This window comes from Thermobia domestica, chromosome 4, assembly GCF_964235325.1.
Source record: "Thermobia domestica chromosome 4, izTheDome1.hap1.1, whole genome shotgun sequence".
In the NCBI taxonomy this organism is placed as follows: Eukaryota; Metazoa; Arthropoda; class Insecta; order Zygentoma; family Lepismatidae; genus Thermobia; species Thermobia domestica.
Window position 1 is genome coordinate 296,427,200 of NC_137457.1, and position 19,023 is coordinate 296,446,222.

The window sequence follows — 19,023 nt, forward strand, 5'->3', positions numbered from 1 at the left end:
GCGTAAGCAGTTTGACCTAGGTGTTGATCAGTCAAGTTAGATTTCTTATTTTATATCGAGATATTTCTATTAGATAATGCACCACTTACTACATTTAAAATTTACAGATGTAGTGGTTTATTATGTAGCATTTTCAATGTCGAGTCAATATTGCGACATTTTTTTTTCCTACATAGAAGAGAAAATGCGATGGAGGTTTCTGATTGAAACATCAAATTGAAAATAAAAATTGATTAAATGTAAAATCAAACTCTTGCACCTCTGTTAAGTGGAGGCCACGGATTATTAGCTTTCTTTCGCTTCTTTGTATGTGCGAGGAGAGGAGGATGGAAATGCGCATGCGACGGAGCTTGAGAATTCGATGAGCTGCAAGCTGTATGGAAGGGCAGGGCAGGGAAGGGCAACGAGCGAGCGACAGTCATGTAGTAGCTGCGATGTCTGACGGTGAAGAGGAGGACTCATTCGTGAATGCAGAGTGGCTGGAAACTGTGCTCGCCTCCTACCATGGCCTGCCACCGGATTCAGACACCAACATCACCGTCGTGGATTATACCGTGCGACCAGGATGCGACGACAGTGAGAACGTCCTTAGCGACATTTTGGCCGTCACGACCAAATACCAGATGGAAAGTGAATCACAGCCACTGCAACTGAGTTTAATTGTAAAATTGCTGCCCAATGACCCCTTCAGCAGATTCTTCGTTACAGAAGCACAGTTTGATCTTCGTGAAATCAAATTTTACACGCAGGTGAGTTCTATTATTATCACGTGGCATTTACTTCATTACACAAAAAAATAATTACCTATGCTGTATAACAATGCAGCCAAGGTAATTTAGATTCGTCAATCAGACTCAGCATTATGTAACAATACAATTAACTATAAATCACCCAATTAAAATTAATAGGCATATTTCATCATTAGTTCTATATTCATTCTGACAATGCAAAAACAAATATATTTATTAGAAAATAAGACCTTATTTTGCTACATATAATGGTTCCAGAATTACGTTAGTTGTGTATCTTCCGAATAATCTGGTTAATCCTTGCTGATTCTTGTAGCTGCCTAGGCTCACCTGAATTTTTTTATTTTTTAGTACTATGGGCAAATATTGGGATAGTACGTCACCTACTTCTTTCACTAACATTTTTTCTTACCGAGTTAGCAAAAGAAATGTGCTGAAGAGACGATGGGGTCTGGCAAATCAGATGGAGCACGTTCAACTATGTTATGCGTGGTCAGTGCATTTACTCTCAAAGTCATGACATCTAGCCTTTTTGATCCACAGTTTAAGTAATTTCTGAATTTAAGTAATTTTCAATTGGCTTATAATGTCACTGAAATCAAAATTCGGTAGATGAAAATCCTATTCTATCGGAAACATATTGGATCATGCGTGCAATGTTACATGGGAGTAAATATTCTGTACTATAAAAGTACTAACTTGAACAAAAAACTTGATATATCTATATATTAAAATGCTAGGTTTATATGTTTGTGGTCAAAAAGTTTATATATTTATGTCCAATCCTTTCGACAATGAGATCTCGAAAAACAAGTGCTAGAAACGCACAGTTCTTGCTGGTCGATTCCAAATTGTGTGTGGATTTGCCAGTTCTTTTTCAAATTTTCAAAAAAAAAAAAAAAGTTTTTATTTTTGTATTCCACATTTTCGACGTCGTTTTGACCCTATTAGTTTAATATTACCACTAAGACGGTTAAGGTTGATACTCTTGTGAAATGCAACCAGTAGAGGAGCTACGTATAGCGTGTTGATGGATATTTCAGGCGCTTTGCTTTAATCTGAATGACGAAACCTTTTGAAAAGCTGACAACTTTGAAGGCTTGTGGACCCACAAAGAGGCGTACACGGATATGGAATTATAAGAAAAAAAAAAAGAAAAAATATGTGCATTTGGTATCATCTACCACTTATCCAAATTTGCCCCAAACTCACCCCCAACATTCTATATATTAAAATACTACATTTGTATGTTTGTGTATAGCAATTCATTCCCTTTGAAAGTGTTCCTGTCATTTGCTTGTGTCCGTAAAGAGACTTGCACAGATATAGTGAGAAGTGGGAAGGAGATTTACGCTTATATTAGAACTGTGCACTGTGCAATTAGCGCAACTTCAGCTATAATAGAACAAAATAACACTTATCTGTAATCTCAAAGTAGAGTGTGGTAATTTTTCTTTTATTTTGGAGATTTTACCAACTGCAAGGCAATTCCATAACATCACATCTAAAAACCAGTCTATAGATGAAATTTTAAGACGATACACATACCATGAAAAAAACATTTTACAGTCTTACTAAAGAAATGTCGTTCACCAACCTATGTTTAGAAATTTCTGGGCTATACGAAAATGCTTTGGAGTTAATTTTGACATTATATATATATATATATATATATATATATATATATATATATATATATATATATATATATATATATATATGTATATGTGTGTGTGTGTGTGTGTGTGTGTGTAATTTATTGAAACTCAAATAAACGCATGATAAATGCAAAGTATAATTCTTACTCCAAATGCACGCAAATTTCCGGTAACTCCGGCTCTTATAGTGTTAAGACAAACTACATTCAACATGATGTGTGTATCTTTATTAGGGTAATCATGTGTTCAAGTGCTCCTCGTGCCTAATGGGCGTGGTTCGAGTCTCGGTGCGTGTACGTGCCTCGGATCTCATTAGAAACTACAGCTTCAGCGCAGCAAAGGAAAGATAAATCAATCCAATAAAATCGCATGTTCAACAGGAAATCACTAATTGTAAAAGTGATTTCCTCTACAATGTTGTTGCATAAATTTTACCATTAATATTGTGGCAGAACTACATGACGGTAACTTATATTTATGATATTAAATCCTGTATAATCTCTAGACTCTTCAGTAATTGGAATTTGAAAATAGGCTGATTTTACATCACAGTCTGAGTAGCAAAGATGTCCTCTCATTGTTGACAAAATATTGTGTATAGATGGTAATAATACGGTGAGAAACTGCGTTTTTATTGAGGACCCTGACTTCTCATATGCAACGAAACGAGTTGTATGGCTTTTTTATAAATAGCATTGGACTATTACATGGGATAGAAGCGGGCTCTATTATCTTTTGCTGTAACAATACATTAATCTGATGAACTAACGGTTTACATGCTGCCGGTATCGGATATTGGGGACAGTGAAAATGAGATTTAGTTTTAAGTTCTACGTGATGTTTTAATTTTTTAAAAATTGTTCTATGTGATGTTCACATAAAACAATTCACTAACAAACACAAATTCATATTCAAAATTAAAAACCTATTAAAACTCTTTTAATTGGTAACATTTCATTATTGTACCTCTCACAATACACCCCCCAAACTAGTACTTAGAAAAAATCTCATATGTCAACAATACTAGGAAGTTTGATACACGTTTTGAAAAGAATACCACACACACATTATACATACATATACTTAAAAAATAAAGATTTGTACTACAAACTGAAACGATCTTTTTAACGAAATATTCTCTCGATTACACCATTTATGCGTTAGGTGCTACTGCTAGTATAGTAGAAGTGAGCCGGTAGCTGAGGCTCGAACGCATATTACACAGTGGTTTGGAACCTATCTTAAACTGTAATTCCACGCCTCGTATAGCATCAATGTGGAAACAAGCAGACGGGGTTTGAACAGGCAAATTTCACTCCAAACATGAATTCACCATTGCAAAGTGACACTGGCCCATTTAGATCTCGAATGAAGATCTTAAACAACGACATTAGTGATATACTGTACAGAGGCTTCTCACTCGATGAGGGTTTAAGTTTTCTCGTTTCGAGGGAAGACTAGTATTAGTAACAGAATAAGACTTCAGAACAAATCCACAACGATAGATGTACGTTTACACAACAATTTTTATATATTTCATACGATCCTATATAGAGAAGTACTATATCATATACAGTATTCAAGGTAATCCGAACATCACTCGTACAAAATCACAGAAAATATGCTATGATATTCCGAGTCTGACTGAAATAATTAAATTCTTAATTTTTACTGTATTAGAACCTTCGGACATTTTTTTAATATTATAGATCAGCGAGATACTAAAGACAGAGCAGTCAAATCACACAAAAATCCCTAATAACAAATACCAAAACTTCAAAATATCACGGGTCACGGTGGCTCAGTGGTAGACTGCTCATAATCTCTAGTGCAAGGACCAATCCCAGGCTAAGTGAATTTTTAGTGAACAAAATCAGGTCTCAGTTTTCTGGAAGTATTTCCGTTTCCTCTCTCATTCTTATTTTATCTTTTCTTTCATAATCATCTGTCCCTTTCGCGCGCAAGTCATAAGCGTAGGGCAATAAATTGATGATTGCAATTCATTAAAATAATAATAAAAATAAAACTTCTTTGCACTGTGTGAGTGCATTCCATCCTGTTAAAATGTTCAGCACTACTTGACACAGTAATAATACGCAATAAAAACTTACATAATACACAGTAAATTTTATTTTATGAATTGTACTTACGCACACACATATATATATTTTACTTTACCAATTAACTTAAGATTTTTTTTTTTTTTTTGTATTTTTCCCCTACTCGCTCTTGAAATCCTTCAAAAATAAAAAGTTATTTTCATTGTATCCATTTCAATAATTAATTACAATAACGTTGTATCCAAAAGTTTTTTTTTTCATCAGAAATGAAAGGTTTGATACAACAATAACACTATTAATCTTGTATTAAGGATTGTAATTATTTACCATGCGCTAGAATTTCTCCCTCCTTATTTCTGTGAGTCAGACGTACATACCTCTGTTCAGAAAATATTACATTGTTTTCGTTATGTGATCGAACTTTTTTGAAGGGAGCGATAATGATTTGCAAGGTGGATCTTGAATCGTGTAAACAAAATACGTTTTTATTTGTCTAGCTCAAACACAAATTCAATTTCCGTATCGAATATGATTAGTATGCGCTATAATAAAATTATACTATTATTTTATTTTATATATATCGCACAGTATTAAAATTATTGTTCAACAAGAAAGGCTTACAATTTTTAAGATAGGCCCTGAATGGAACGGGATCAGAGGGTAGAGGAAACTTATTTTGGATTAGTTTCTTGCAAAGTACACTGAAATGTTGAACTCACTTAAAAAAAAAAAAATCCAGAACAACTTTAGAAAAAGTAGGACACTTTCGTAATGGTCATTTGATTTGATTAGGGGAGAACGGTTGGCTCAGTGGTCAAATTTTCATCTGCAATGCGAAGAGTCCCTAGTTTAATTCCAGCTATGCGAGTGAGGTGAACACCACTGTGATCGTGGCCGATAATTTCCTCGGGGTTCTGTTATGGCTTCTCACATTCTCATTCCACCAAATTCTTTCAGATTATCTTTCACTTGCATTAATCAACGGTCTATAACCTACAGGGCATAACCATGGGACAAAAAACTAAACAGTTTCATTCAACTGGAGAATTATACGAGAAAAAAATCTGTAAATTTAACATATTAATATACTTTTTAGGTTAAAGGACGCGAATGAATAATGGAAAAGGATAATTATGCAAGATTTTGAGCAACAAAAATATGGGAGAAAACAGGACCCTCCCCGCCCCCCAAAAGTAACACGAACGATGTACTCAGCAGAAAGTCACAATATCTAGATCAAACCAGGATCTCCTTGTACCAGAGGAGAGCGTTCTTACTACGAGGCACCATCACTAACAGTTATCAAATGGATTCTCTCCGTAGAACAAACAAGGTGTACATCATAAATACATTTTTATTTTAAATATTAGATTTCGACATGTGTTTTCTTGCGCTTTCGTTGAATTCAATACACAAAGTAACAATAGATATCACCCAATACATACGAACGAAATTATGTAAAACAAACAGTAATTAAACCTGTCCTCATTTAAAGATTTTTTTTTTACACAAAATTCTATTTCAAAACCAATATTTGAACCTAATAGAAACAATTTTAATGTGGATGATAATAGACCTTAATTGTGTTTGTGTCGTTATTAGCAATGCATTTACTCAATTTAACTCGTCCAACAAACCACCCTCCTGTCAAAATAATAGAGAAACTGATTGACATTCCCTGATATTCACGTTGATGAAAACGTGAAGCGAAATGTAATTTCCTGTTAATTAACGAAAAAATTAAGTGAACTGATGAGAGAGGAACGTTTTAGTAATTACAGGCCATTGCGTGAAGTGGTACGTCAATCACATGGAATATTAACTAACCACTTCGCTAATCAATTGTCATTCCTTATTCCTTCGTTCTCTTGCCTACACCATTCGACAATGAACATGAATTTCTCTCCGTGGTGGTTGTATAATTAGCAGAAGGACGTTCTTAGTTATCACTCTCCTCAAATTAACATCACGAGAAGTCAGAACAACCTACTCGAGCGTAAAGGCAGACGAATATTAAGGGAATAAAGTGCTTAATTTTCGATATACTCCAGTAATCTTCAACACGTTTTTAAGATTAAATGAATGGACTAGTGCCTCCCAAATTAAACAATAAAATATAATTAACTAGGACTATATTCAATGGAAAATCTGGAGGCTCAACACTCATTTTTCAGGTTTTCTTGAAATTGAAACAAATAACTGAAACTTCTAACCATTTAACACAGTTTACATTTATGTTCATTTTCTTTGACGCTTTGCAATTAGGTCTTCTGCTTGGAGTTTCTCCGTATATACGGAGGTGAATTCAACCCGAATTGAAAGCTCGCGCATACACACAATGTGATATTTATTAATTAAGGCAGGGCAAGCTCTAGGCAATTCGCCACCCTGTGTAATGGCATAATTTGCTGCCCCTCCTTTTTCCAGAAAGAACAAATCTTAAAAGTCACAATTTTAAGTATGATACCTCATCATGAAAAACGAAGGGAACGGAAAGAGCACTCCACTCAGAAAAGCCTAAACACTAATAACACAATTTCGTTGTCTTTTTTTTTTTTTTTTTTTTTAAATAATCAATTATGTTAGTGAAAAGCACACCTGCAGAGGGAAGATGGTAATCTTTTTCATAGAATTCAATATTTACCTTCAATCTCAATATAGCAGTTTGCAATTATAGTGCAACTAGCTCCTTTATCTTTATTTCTTGATTTTCCTTCTAGATCTATTAGTTTATTTTTAAAAACTTGTTTCCACCTTCCATGATAAGGAACTTGTTTGTGACAAAGACAAGACTAGTTTTCTTATCAAAACTGTGATAACTAACTAAATGGAAGAAAAGGTGTTCGTTACTGTTCGAGAACTGAGTTCTTATATTTGATAAATCAAACAATTCATGCTGGGATTTGTTTGATCATTTGCTTTAAGCATTGTCCATGTGACAAACTATAATGCAACTGAACATGATTTACGAATGCAGTATTCAAATAGAAAGTAAGTTTAAACTACCATGAAGCATGTTTCCAACAAATATTTATTTTAAATAATACAATTATGACAGATTTCGCTGCTCCGTGCAAATGCACGTGCTGCACATATGGTAACGCGTCGAGCCATGTTCTAAATCAAGGAGTTCGGTTTACATGAATTCTATCTGTTTGACCGAGAGGCAAAAAATCCCAAGAACAACTAGAATGATCATCAATTTTAGTCAAGATGTAGATGGTCCAAAGTAGAAACGATAATATGCAAAATCAAAAGGGGGTAGAAATCAATCATTTCCGGTTTTTACGTTGATCACTATAGAGCAAAAACGGTAATAGACAGCAAGAAGCAGTTCCTTGCAATCGATTAAGCGTCCAAAGAATACGTACATCTCCATTTTTAACTCTCTACTAAAGCCAGAAGTGATAGAAAGCCACTACAACTTCCGGTTTCAATATTGATCTATATAGAGCAGAAACGATAAGAGAAAGCAAACAGCGGTTTTCTGTAACCAATTAAGCATCCAAGCAATATATAACCACCTCTACTCTTCCATATCTCTACTAAAGCCAATCTCTTGAACATAGTGTACACGTGACACTGTTACTTGTTCACGTATTTAACGAACTTCCAGGCACAGCCCATGAAGCCAGTTAACACTGAAATAACCAACATAAACAACAGTATAAGAAAAAGGAAGTGGAAGAAAGTTAACCAGGAGCTATATTTAAGTTACCATCCCAATATTCCCCTAGTATAACTTAAGGAAAAATCCTGGAAAATCTGTCACGATGGCCAGCTACCGGATTCGAACTCGGAACATCCGACTACCAAGCAAGAATGCTGATCTCAAGCCTCCGCTTGCTATTTTCCCGCAATATCTAGACAATTAGATGTTGATGAAATTTTTATTTTAAAGACTACCAGTCATCCTTATTGCTTGGGACTGAGATCAGTCAAGATGAAAGAGTAAATTCAACAAACTCTCGAAGACATGCTTTCTTTGATGGATGGATAGCTTATAGCCAAGCGTACCCTTCAGCAACTAGGCTACATGAGACGTACACCTACAGCTTAACGTGGTATCAAAACCACGTGAACTCCCGCCAGGAATTGAACAACCGGGTCTTCCGCGCCGAAGACGCGCACGCTAACCATATAGTCACATGCTTTGTTCGACTCCGCTCAGTACTTCATCTCTAGTAACACATACACACACTAAAATGAAAGGAAATTTCTATTTTTACGTCCCACGATATGTCCTTTTAGGCTAGAGGAAACAGATAAGTAATGATTATAAAGTAATTGGAGAAATGAGAATCCGAGGAAACGGGAGAATTCCTAACAAACCTACAAACACGATGCTGTTCATCACAAACTTGTGTGGCCGTGGATAAAACACGGGGACGTAGTATCAGAGGAGAACGTTCTACCATTAAGTTACTGTGCCACTGAACTTATAAGTGGTATTTTGTTCAAAAGTGGACTAAAATTTAGAAACTTACTGTTTCTATGTTCCATGTACGATAACTGGTTAAAAATTTTCAGGTACCCATAATACAATTAAAATTACCCACTTTCTTTTGAAAAAACCTAATTGACGCCACATGATTTTATGACCAAGACACTATGGGATACGATTTTTATCTGTTTTAGTATACTTTTTACCTTTCTGAACAATTTGGCGTCTTGACACACAAAGTTTCATATCAAAGGAATATTAATATACCATATCAGTGAAGATCTACGGAGTGAAGCTGTAATTATTCCGTTGTTCTGCAAATTGTATACCTAACCACAATTTCAAAGGGGCATGGTAACTCAATGGTATATCGCTCACCTTTGGTAACAAGAGTTCCTGGTTCGAATCCCAGCCATGTGAGTTTGTGATTGAACAAGATCGTGTCCGAGGATTTTCCCGAGGTTTTCTACTTAATTCACATTCTTATTTCAAGAATTCTTTCAGATCATCCCCTTTAATTAAACACTCGTCTTCTTTCGCCATAAACTTGAGATCTAAAGCTGAAGATTTCATAATTGTTATAAAAAAGCAAGAGGCCTCACAGACTGTCAGTAACGCTAATATGCACATCTCAAAACACTTGAGAGTTACAGCCATATAACTTGGTACAATCCGCGGCAAAAAACCTGCAACATGAGCATATAAGTTTATTGTGAAATGACGAAGTCTTTTGCTCCAAAATAAGTGTGCACGGGAGGAGGCCGAGGTTTATCCTGGCGTGATTCGTTCCACTTAGACGTTATGTTCATTCCCTGTGCTATTAGGCGTTGTTTCACAATAAACTTACATCCTCATGTTGCAGGTTTTTTGCCGCGCATTGTACATATAAAAAAATTCTTATTTGGTCTGTTATGTACAATCGTAATTCACAAAGAACACTGGCTTTATTTATTTATTTTAGGAAAATGTTAGAGTGAAAGTGAAAAAAGGAAAATAAACACACACGTGTCTCGCTTTTATTGATTGCCATTTAAAAGGATATCGGGAGCAACAGACAAAATCTGGACAAGCCGATTCAGTTTGAAATGTTAAAATGAGTTCATACAGATATTAACCAAGTGGAATGAGAACACAGGAAATACAGGATTTTAAAGGGAAATAAAGTGAAACTTCTAGTTTACCATTCCACGGATAACTAGTGACGGTGAATGATAGAGTTGGTGAAGTGAAAAATGTGGGAGAACAGAGAAAACCCACGAACACAATCTTGTCCTCCACCACAAACTCGCGTTATTTGGTCTGGGATCGAACTAAGGACAGCAGAAAAGCGCTTTACCATTCAGCCACCATGTCTTCAATGACCATAAAATTAAGAAAACAGGTGTATACAAGAGTTTTCACACGGTCTTCGTATTTGAAAAGATCCTATGAAACATTTGAAAATGAAATGAAATTTTTGAATTTTACGTCCCACGATTATGCCGGTTGGGCTAAAGGAGACGTTGATTATGAGAAAGAGTGAAGCGGTAGAATGAAGAAAGTGGGAGGAAACGGGAGAACCCCGAGAAAATCCACGAGTATGGTCTTTGTCCACCACAAAGTCCACACGGTGCGAGCTGGGATCGAACCAGGGACCAAAAGCACCGCAGGTGAACGCTCTACCACTGAGCTACTGCGCCTCCAATATGAAACATTTGAGTACTTCGTAGAATGTTTATTGCATTGTTCACTGTTTTTCTACAATTTTTCAGTTTCATTTAACGATCATGTTCTTTTTTTAAAAAAGAGGAATTTTTTAAAAAAAAATCATTCTTAACGAATTATTATGGAGAGAAACCAATACTTCGAATTCTTAGCTTATTTCAAAATGTTCCCATTGTTTATATTCTGCGTGTCTTACCATGCGCTATCCGTTCAATAGCTGTTCCAAATGAGCACTTCTCACGGAAGTTCCGAATCAATTTCGACCAGTCCTTACGATCATTTTTTTTTCTTGTTCTGTAGATACAGTACTGTATAAACTTCATATATTTACTTTCTTTTATCGTGAGAGCCGGAAACTTAAAGAGTTGTTCAGCGTGTGAGGTGATTTTGCATGTTACACTGTATACACAACTAAAGCCCTAACTGGTTCGAAGTCCACGTAAAGAGTATGCGCCATCGCGTCGTTCCAAACTTCGGAATTGCAATAAGAGTTCGAAGCAAAATAGAACTATCATTTGTGATGTAATCCTTCGTACAAAATATTCATATTATAAAAGATACTTGAAATTTGCAAGTCTCTGTGTTTAGATATAAAATGTAGAATATGAAATCTTTACGTTTTACGTCCCACGGTTATGTCGGCGAGGCTAAAGAAGATAGCTGGTGATGATGAAGGTGGATTGAATGAAATGGTGGGATGAAGAATGTGAGAACCGCAAGAAAACCCACGAACACATTTGTTCACACAAAGCCCACTTGGAGCATGTTATGTTAAATCTAGAAACCTGCATTCTATTGAACTGCATTTTTTTGTTACATACCTTCTTTCGGCATTTAAAGAAGTTTTTACCGTTAAGAAAGATGACTTGCATTTGTAAGTGCAGACCGATTATTATACATATATTAAACAAACTATATTAAACCATACATTACATTTATTTATATTTAAATTGTTCAAATTGAACCTCTATAAATCATTTCTCAACTCAGGGAAAAACTCTTATGAAGGAATTTCTTTTCTCCTACACTAAATTAACTTAATTGGTTAGCATGAACTCCCACTTGGAGCATGTTAAATCTAGAAACTTGCATTCTTTTACTCACAAACAAGACTACAGCTGACAATAAGAAATGAAAAATTAAATCCTTCAGTTTTACATCCCACAGTTACGCCGGCTAGGCTACAGGAAACTGTGACGATGAGAAATGAATAGAATGGTGGAATGAACAGTGGGAGGACACGAGGAAATCCAGAAAACCCACGCACACGTGTTTGCCCACCACAAAGTCAGTTGGCGCGAGCTGGGATTGAACCAGGAACCCAACGCTCCAGAAGTAAACGCCCTACCACAGCCACCACGACTCCTGACAATAAGGAATAATAATAAATAATGAAATGAATGTCGAAAGTATAATACATAACATCCGAACTCGGAACAGAATTTGAACCTGTGACATACAGGTATTATGCTCAGCAGTTTTTATGCTTAAGGCAGCTCAATCATCAAACTGGGAACCTACAAAATTTATCATTTTCTTTCGACGTCTTATTACCAGTATAATTGTATTCAAAACTATGTCTTCTAATGAATTCTATTGATAATTTATGAATATACTGGCAAATCAAAGTAAACTATTTCATTTCCTAAATCAGATAACTCAACTTCTTTAGAGGAAACTGTACGCAAATTGCACCATTCATTTGAAAGCTATTAGTATGAATGAGAATTTAAGCGTGACTGTAATCCATAATAATGATAAAAGAAAAGAAAAAAGTCTATATCCACATGGCAACCGAGGATAATTGATTTCTCTAACAAAAAAAGTAGGACCGATCCGTTACATCAGCTGGGCTTAATAGCTCTGTAATGGAGCACAGAAACATAATCGGTTGGATGTTTACTGCTGTTACTAACATTAAATATGAAGTTGCAACATATGCATTGCCTTTATTTATTTATTATTGACGGAAAGTTTCCCACACAGTCATTAGGATAATTTGTAACAGGAAAAACAATAACAATAGAACATGGAAAGGAAATGTGCCAGGACATAGTTAAAGGTATCATCCCTGCTTTCGTTTCGTAGTATTGGGGAGAAACTACAGATAAACCCGAATCAAAATTGCATGTTGTGGAATTCAAACTGAATTGCGGGACAAAATTGCCAGTCATTCTAATGCACATTTCGCTCCTTGATCTGTTATTTTACAAATAAATACCGTTTTTTCAGTAGAAATACACTGAAACCGTAGATTAAGCTGTAGGTCTGTCTCCCCTGGTGCTTCACAGAAATTTTTGAAACAAACAAATGAATTAGACGCATGACAATGGTCAAATATTTTATAACGCGAACATTTAATGCGTATTCATACGTAGCTCCAACGAATAAAAGTGTTTATGACGCCCAGATCAATAAAAGTACAACGCAAATCATTGAACTCTTTGGTGGGCTATGGAAAGTATCCTTGATGCCAATGGAGGAATGAAAGTAAAAACTGGGGGAGGGACAGCTAAAACCTAGACTATGCTAGGTATATCATAAGTTTATTGTAAACTTTTAAACATATATATAAATAATAGCTTCAATAATATTTTGCTACTCAAAAAACTGAGGGCGTCTACGCTCCCCGGCCCTGTGCTAGATCTGTCACCGCTTGCCACCATCTCTTGAGTTAAGCTCTTGGGTTTTGCATTCTTTTGCCTATTATTACGGTGGGTTCCTAACTATAAACGGGGCTTGAATCCAGTGTCGTTGGTATGTACACATACCATCACGCAAGACACAGCTTTACAGTATACATTTCGTTTTTCATTACACTATCTCACCTTCAAGAGAACAATTGCAGAAACACCCCACAGGGCCTGCGTTTCACGAATCATTTATACAATACGTATTTATAATCAATTTGATTTAGTTATAATCATTATTTCTAACGAACACTAAATTTGCTTTTGAGTCAAGGATTACGTGAAGGAAAAAGTATGAGAATAAATGTCTTATAAGGCATTTCCTGTAATAAAACAGGAATGCTTACATTTTTAATACTGCATATAATTACGGAATGAGAATTTGTGTATGAATGATAAAAATCATTCAGAGCTTTGAAAACCGTACACAAATGGAACACAGAAGCAATATAAACAAGGATTCAATAAAATCTCCAGCAATATCAACCAATAAAATGTGCAAACAAAGTTTTAAAATCTCACTTTAGAAAAACTGGTCAACAATATAATTTGCGCTGAATTTGTTATATGTATTATTTATATGTTATCTATACTTTTTGTACAAGCCAAACTAACTTTCCTCAAAGGTCAAAACATAGAACGGTATCACTTCTCAAGGGGAGAGCCGGTCAGTCTCTCCTAGCTTTCTGGTATCAGCAGAAATCGGTAAACTCTTTGAAGTGGTGGCAACATTAGACTATTTGACAGTCCGCGTAAGTGCGTTTGCACACGGCAACGATAATATCGGTGGAAGCCCCGATAATATCGGTGTCGGTGTCGGCGTACTTTGCACACGTCGCCGACAATATCGGTGGAAGCCCCGACAATATCGTTGCCGGTGATGAGCGAAGTAAGCGACACACACTAAAAATCTTCTCCATATATGAAAACAAATTTAAAAAAATAATTGGGAAAATTATTTTTTAAAACAAGGACTACAAAAATTGTTTTGAAGAGGCGTGGAGGACGGTACAAAACTTACAAAAAATAGCCCTATGCCTAAACATGTTTAGATTTAACAGTGCCGTTTTAAATAGATGCTGTAAACATATTATTTTCGTTTCGATGAGAATTGATGCTGCTGTACATTGCAAACTATATTAGTTTTAATTTTTGTTGGAACACTGTTACATATTGTATGTATATTATTTTGTTTTCCATGCAATTAACATTAATGTCACAGTAGATTAAATGATAAGATTCGAATTAGAAATTCTGTTTTACATTGCTCCATACATACACTGGCGCAAATCCCGGGGGGATGAAGGGGACATGTCCCCTCCATTATTGGAACTGGGGAGATTGTCCTCCCCCAATAATCCGATTTGAAATGTGTTTTTTGGGAGAGAAATTTGATTGTGTCCGATCGCCAGAAAGGAAAGTGAGATGAAATTAATGTCCACTCAGAATAAGCCTCAAATCTGTCCGCCTCCCAATGTTGAAGACAACTCTTCTCCCCTGATCCTCCACAGCATTGTTTCTCGACTACAGAAATAGTTTGAACATCGCTATATATATAATATGGGAACGATATTACCCCCTCCCCCCCTTCCAATGTTGAAGACAGATTTGCGCTGTTGCATACATACCTGTCGTTTCTCGTTTCTTTTTGTCCATGAACTCAAAATCCTGGGCAAGGCTTGCATAAACTTTTCGCCATGCTTTTTGCTTTTCAATTCTGTTCTTGAAAGACTCTGTTATCTTATCCCATATGCAAGGTCTACATTCCACAAGTTAAATAAGGGTAAAAATATCGAATGGAAAAATTACTGCCATCCCTAAAAATCTAAGCAAAACTAGAAAGATACGAATGCAATAATACACAATCTTTTCATTCAGTCACTGTAGCTAAACTGCACAACTCTATCAGGGGGTCGATCCCGGTACAAAGGGGAGAGGGAAAACTTGGATACATGGCTTTGGTCTTTATTTTCAATTGCCATTCCACAAATTATTTTTAAAAAGGGGGATTTGGGATAGTTTTGGAAATGAGAGAAAAAAATCTGCAACAAGTGAAGCATGAAGTCACATCCCTATTGTTGAGAAAATGCCAAATGAGTAACTTGTCCTTGGAGCTTTGGAAATAGTGTTTGATTGTGCTGATTTCGTTTCAAAATAATAATAATTCTACTTTAACTTGTCGACAAATATTCTATTCACTCATTGCTTATTGAGTGGAACCGGGAAAATGATCTGCACACAATTCTGATGAAAATAAAAGGCAGTAATAATAATCTGGATTTTTTCCATATGCTTATGTTCACAGTGTATCAAACTTTGAAAATTACGCTTAAATTAATTTCCAGAATGTTTTAAAATTTAAAAGCATTAATAGATTAAAAATATATACCATCAAAGAGTGTGTGTGAGAGAGAAAGAGAAAGAACAAAAATAAAAAAGGAGTGGAAAATAATCAAGAAATTGGTTATCTAAATTTCCTATATTCTATTTGGTAATAGCTATTTAGAGAGAAACCAGTACTCTTCAGACTTCCCACATTTTATATTTATTTAATAAAGGGAATTAACTACTCCAAAACAGATACTGTAAAAAAAAAAAATAAGCTGTTCCGAAGTTGTTTATAGGAAATAATAATAATAATAATAATAATAATAATATACAATTGTAATAGAAAAAATGGAAACAACAAAATTCCAAAGACAAGAAACGAAACAAAAATACACAGCGCCTTGTCACTCACTCTCTTCATCTAACCCGCTGACCGGCCGACATTATCGGTGGCGTGTGCATCCAATCATAAGAAAACATTGCCCCCGACAAAATCGGTGTCGGCGGTACCGCCGACAGTATCGGGGGCTTGGCCGACAGCATCTGCGTGTCGGAGGATCGGCCGATAATATCGGTGGCGTGTGCAAGCTACAATTTGAATACATTGAAGTCGATTTCACCGCCGACATTATCGGTGGTTCCTCCGATATTATCGTTGCCGTGTGCAAACGCACTAAGGCTGTTGTTGTTCTTTTATCACTTTTACAAGTTAATGCCCTTTTATTAGTTGTACTGCTGATGAGAAAGTGCCCTTTCATCAGTTTCACTGTTAATAAGGGAAGATGCCGCACTTTTACCGGTTTCACTGTTAAGGAAAGTTGGTTTAGTTTGTAATTCCGCTATATATCTGCCCGCTATTGACCTTTACTGACTCCAGCATAATTGTCTATCTTTCCAGGTAGTTCCTGACCTACTGGCATTCCAGAAGAGGCATCTAGACGAAAACGACCTCATAGAGCTGCCCATCCCCAAATGCTACCACGCTTGCTATCAAGAAGGCTGTGAGTCGGTGCTGGTGCTAGAAAATCTCAAGACTCGTGGCTACTCGGGAGCCGAATTCTCCCAAGGGTTAACACGCGCTCAAACAGAAGCGGCGCTGGTCGCCGTAGCTCGTTTCCATGCGTTATCACTCGCAATGAAAGTTGTTGAAGGTGTTGAGTTATCGGAACAATATCCGTTTCTATTTCAAACAGCACGGGCGACCGATTCCTATCAGCATCTCGTAGAACGGGGACTGCCACAGCTCGCGCGCTTTTTAGAATTACGACCAGGCTTCGAACCTGTTTTAGAACGCTTACGGGCTCTTAAACCTTCGACAAAAGAGCTGATCGCCGAACTCTTAGCACCAGAAGAACCAATCGCGCTTATCACACATACTGACTTCTGGTGCAACAATCTTCTTTTCCAGGAAGATAAATGTGCCATTTTAGACTGGCAAATGGTCACTTATAGTCGACCCACTAATGACGTTGCTCTGCTGTTAGTGAGTTCTGTGCCTACTGAACTACGGCGCGAAAACACTGAAGAACTGTTAGCTAAATACTGGAGTGAATTAACAGATACAGCACATCGATTAGGAGTGGACGTAGAATCTCAATTAGGATATGATTTAGATCAATTTCGTACAGACTATAAAAAATCTCAACTTCTGGCGTTGCTTCTTTGCATAGGTTCTGTGGACGTAGCACTCGGTGATCCCTTAACAGAACAGCGACTACTTGATCTGCTTACAGACCTGCACCAAGATGGAATCCTACAGCCTCCTTATGCCTAATAAATCCTCATTATGTATCGAACACGCGTCAATAAAGAAAGGCTGGACTTACTGTTAATGGAATTCTTATTTCTAAGAATACTAACCTATTTCCTCTAATAAATAAACTTGTACTCAATATGGCTAGCATATCTACTATACAGTAAAACCAGGTTGTTTTAAACACCACTTCTTTAGCTTATTTTAAAGTTTTGTGGTTTAGAAATTCTTATTGTACAAATGGTTTCAATTTTCATCTAAATAACCTCTGTTGTATTTTAAAATACTTGTAAGATTGAAGTCGAATCTCAATCCCTGTAAGTTGCCCACCTGTATGATATTCATTTTACTAATTTGCTTTCCGATGTTGCACATTCTCGAGATTATGAAGAGAGATACTACTTATGTGGGGTCCGAACCACGCAATGACTTAAATCCAGCGTTATTAGCGGTTGCACACTATCATACAAGGCCACCCTATACTAAAGCAAGCTCCTTCCATCAGACTATCTCACTTCTAAGAGAGAGATAACACGGAACTACGTTACAGGTTGGAGTTGAACGTCCCTTTTCAGGTCCGAAGTTATATGAGACGTGGATCTACGGCGTAACGTAGGATCCGAACCACATGCGCTTCCATGCGAAATGAAACCCGGATCTCCCGCGGTGTGCTAGCCATATAATGAGGAACAGACGAAACAGGATGAGACTTGCAATGTTTGAAAAGCTGTCTAGAAAAAATAATCAACCCTATACAACAAACTTTAGTTTTGAACAACTTTATCAACCTCTGGTCAGTGGCGGATCTAGCCCTGGGCCGGGGTCTAGGCCCCTCCGTTTTTTTAATGATAAAAATAATTTAAGCTATTATTTATATATGTTTGAAAGTTTATAGTAAACTCATGATATACCTATCCTAGTTTGAGTTCTGGTTGGTCCCCCAGCTTTTATCTTCTAGATCCGCCACTGCCTCTGGTCAAATATGCGCTATTAAAAAAAAAAAAAAAAGGAATCGCTTGTCATTTCTACTACGGCTGGTAAGTGAACAGCATAACAGACTGAAATGATCTTTGGATAGAAAATTCACTAAATGAAAGAAAAAATGTTTTTAAGTAGTCATATGTCTCTTTCATCTACAGATTAACGTGGGATCCGAATCACGTAAGTTCCAACCAGGAATCGAATATGAGTCTTCCTCACAAAGTGTCGATGCTAACACTTGAATACGGGATTACGAATTTTAAAAGTTAGTGAGAATAATATTCGTAAATTAATAACACTACCTCTATAGATATACAGGAAATTGTTGTAATGCTATAAATGTATTTCTTGTTATTTTCTGCACTGGATAAGGATACAACGATTCTTAAAAAGAACCCATTGCTTGAGGGTTTAAAAAATATTTTAGGAAGCATAAAAAGAAATGCATGCATTAAGACACATGTTCACGCACATCATCCTGGGCAAAATGCTTTCAGCTCCCTACAGTAAGACAACCTGATTCTATGTCCCAAGAGCACGAATACAAGGGGAAAAAAGGAAGACGGTGGATGTCAACGAACGCTATAACTAGCTATTGGCTTTATCCTAACATGGAATCACGTTACGTGTAATGGTTCTAATGCTGCACTTGAAAC

The 19,023-nt window shown here is 36.3% G+C and overlaps 2 protein-coding genes across 8 annotated transcripts in view; one reads left to right on the forward strand and one right to left on the reverse strand.

Annotated features, from left to right (window-relative positions):
- The window catches only part of LOC145684212 (E3 ubiquitin-protein ligase RNF19A-like), a 278,535-nt gene that overhangs the window by 37,806 nt on the left and 221,706 nt on the right, over positions 1 to 19,023 (reverse strand). The gene's annotated exons all lie outside the window — the stretch shown is intronic.
- Positions 363 to 17,459, forward strand: LOC145683543 (putative oxidoreductase dhs-27). The gene is made up of 2 exons (XM_081754886.1): positions 363 to 749; positions 16,532 to 17,459. The coding sequence occupies exons 1-2, from the start codon at positions 378 to 380 to the stop codon at positions 17,405 to 17,407; spliced, it is 1,248 nt and encodes a 415-aa protein (XP_081611012.1). The 5' UTR covers positions 363 to 377; the 3' UTR covers positions 17,408 to 17,459.

Bases quoted from the DNA above. Each gene is read 5' to 3' on its own strand.
- LOC145683543 (XM_081754886.1), top strand. From the start codon at position 378: ATGGAAGGGCAGGGCAGGGAAGGGCAACGAGCGAGCGACAGTCATGTA. The intron at 750-16,531 runs GTGAGTTCTATT...CTATCTTTCCAG, and splicing joins AAATCAAATTTTACACGCAG to GTAGTTCCTGACCTACTGGC.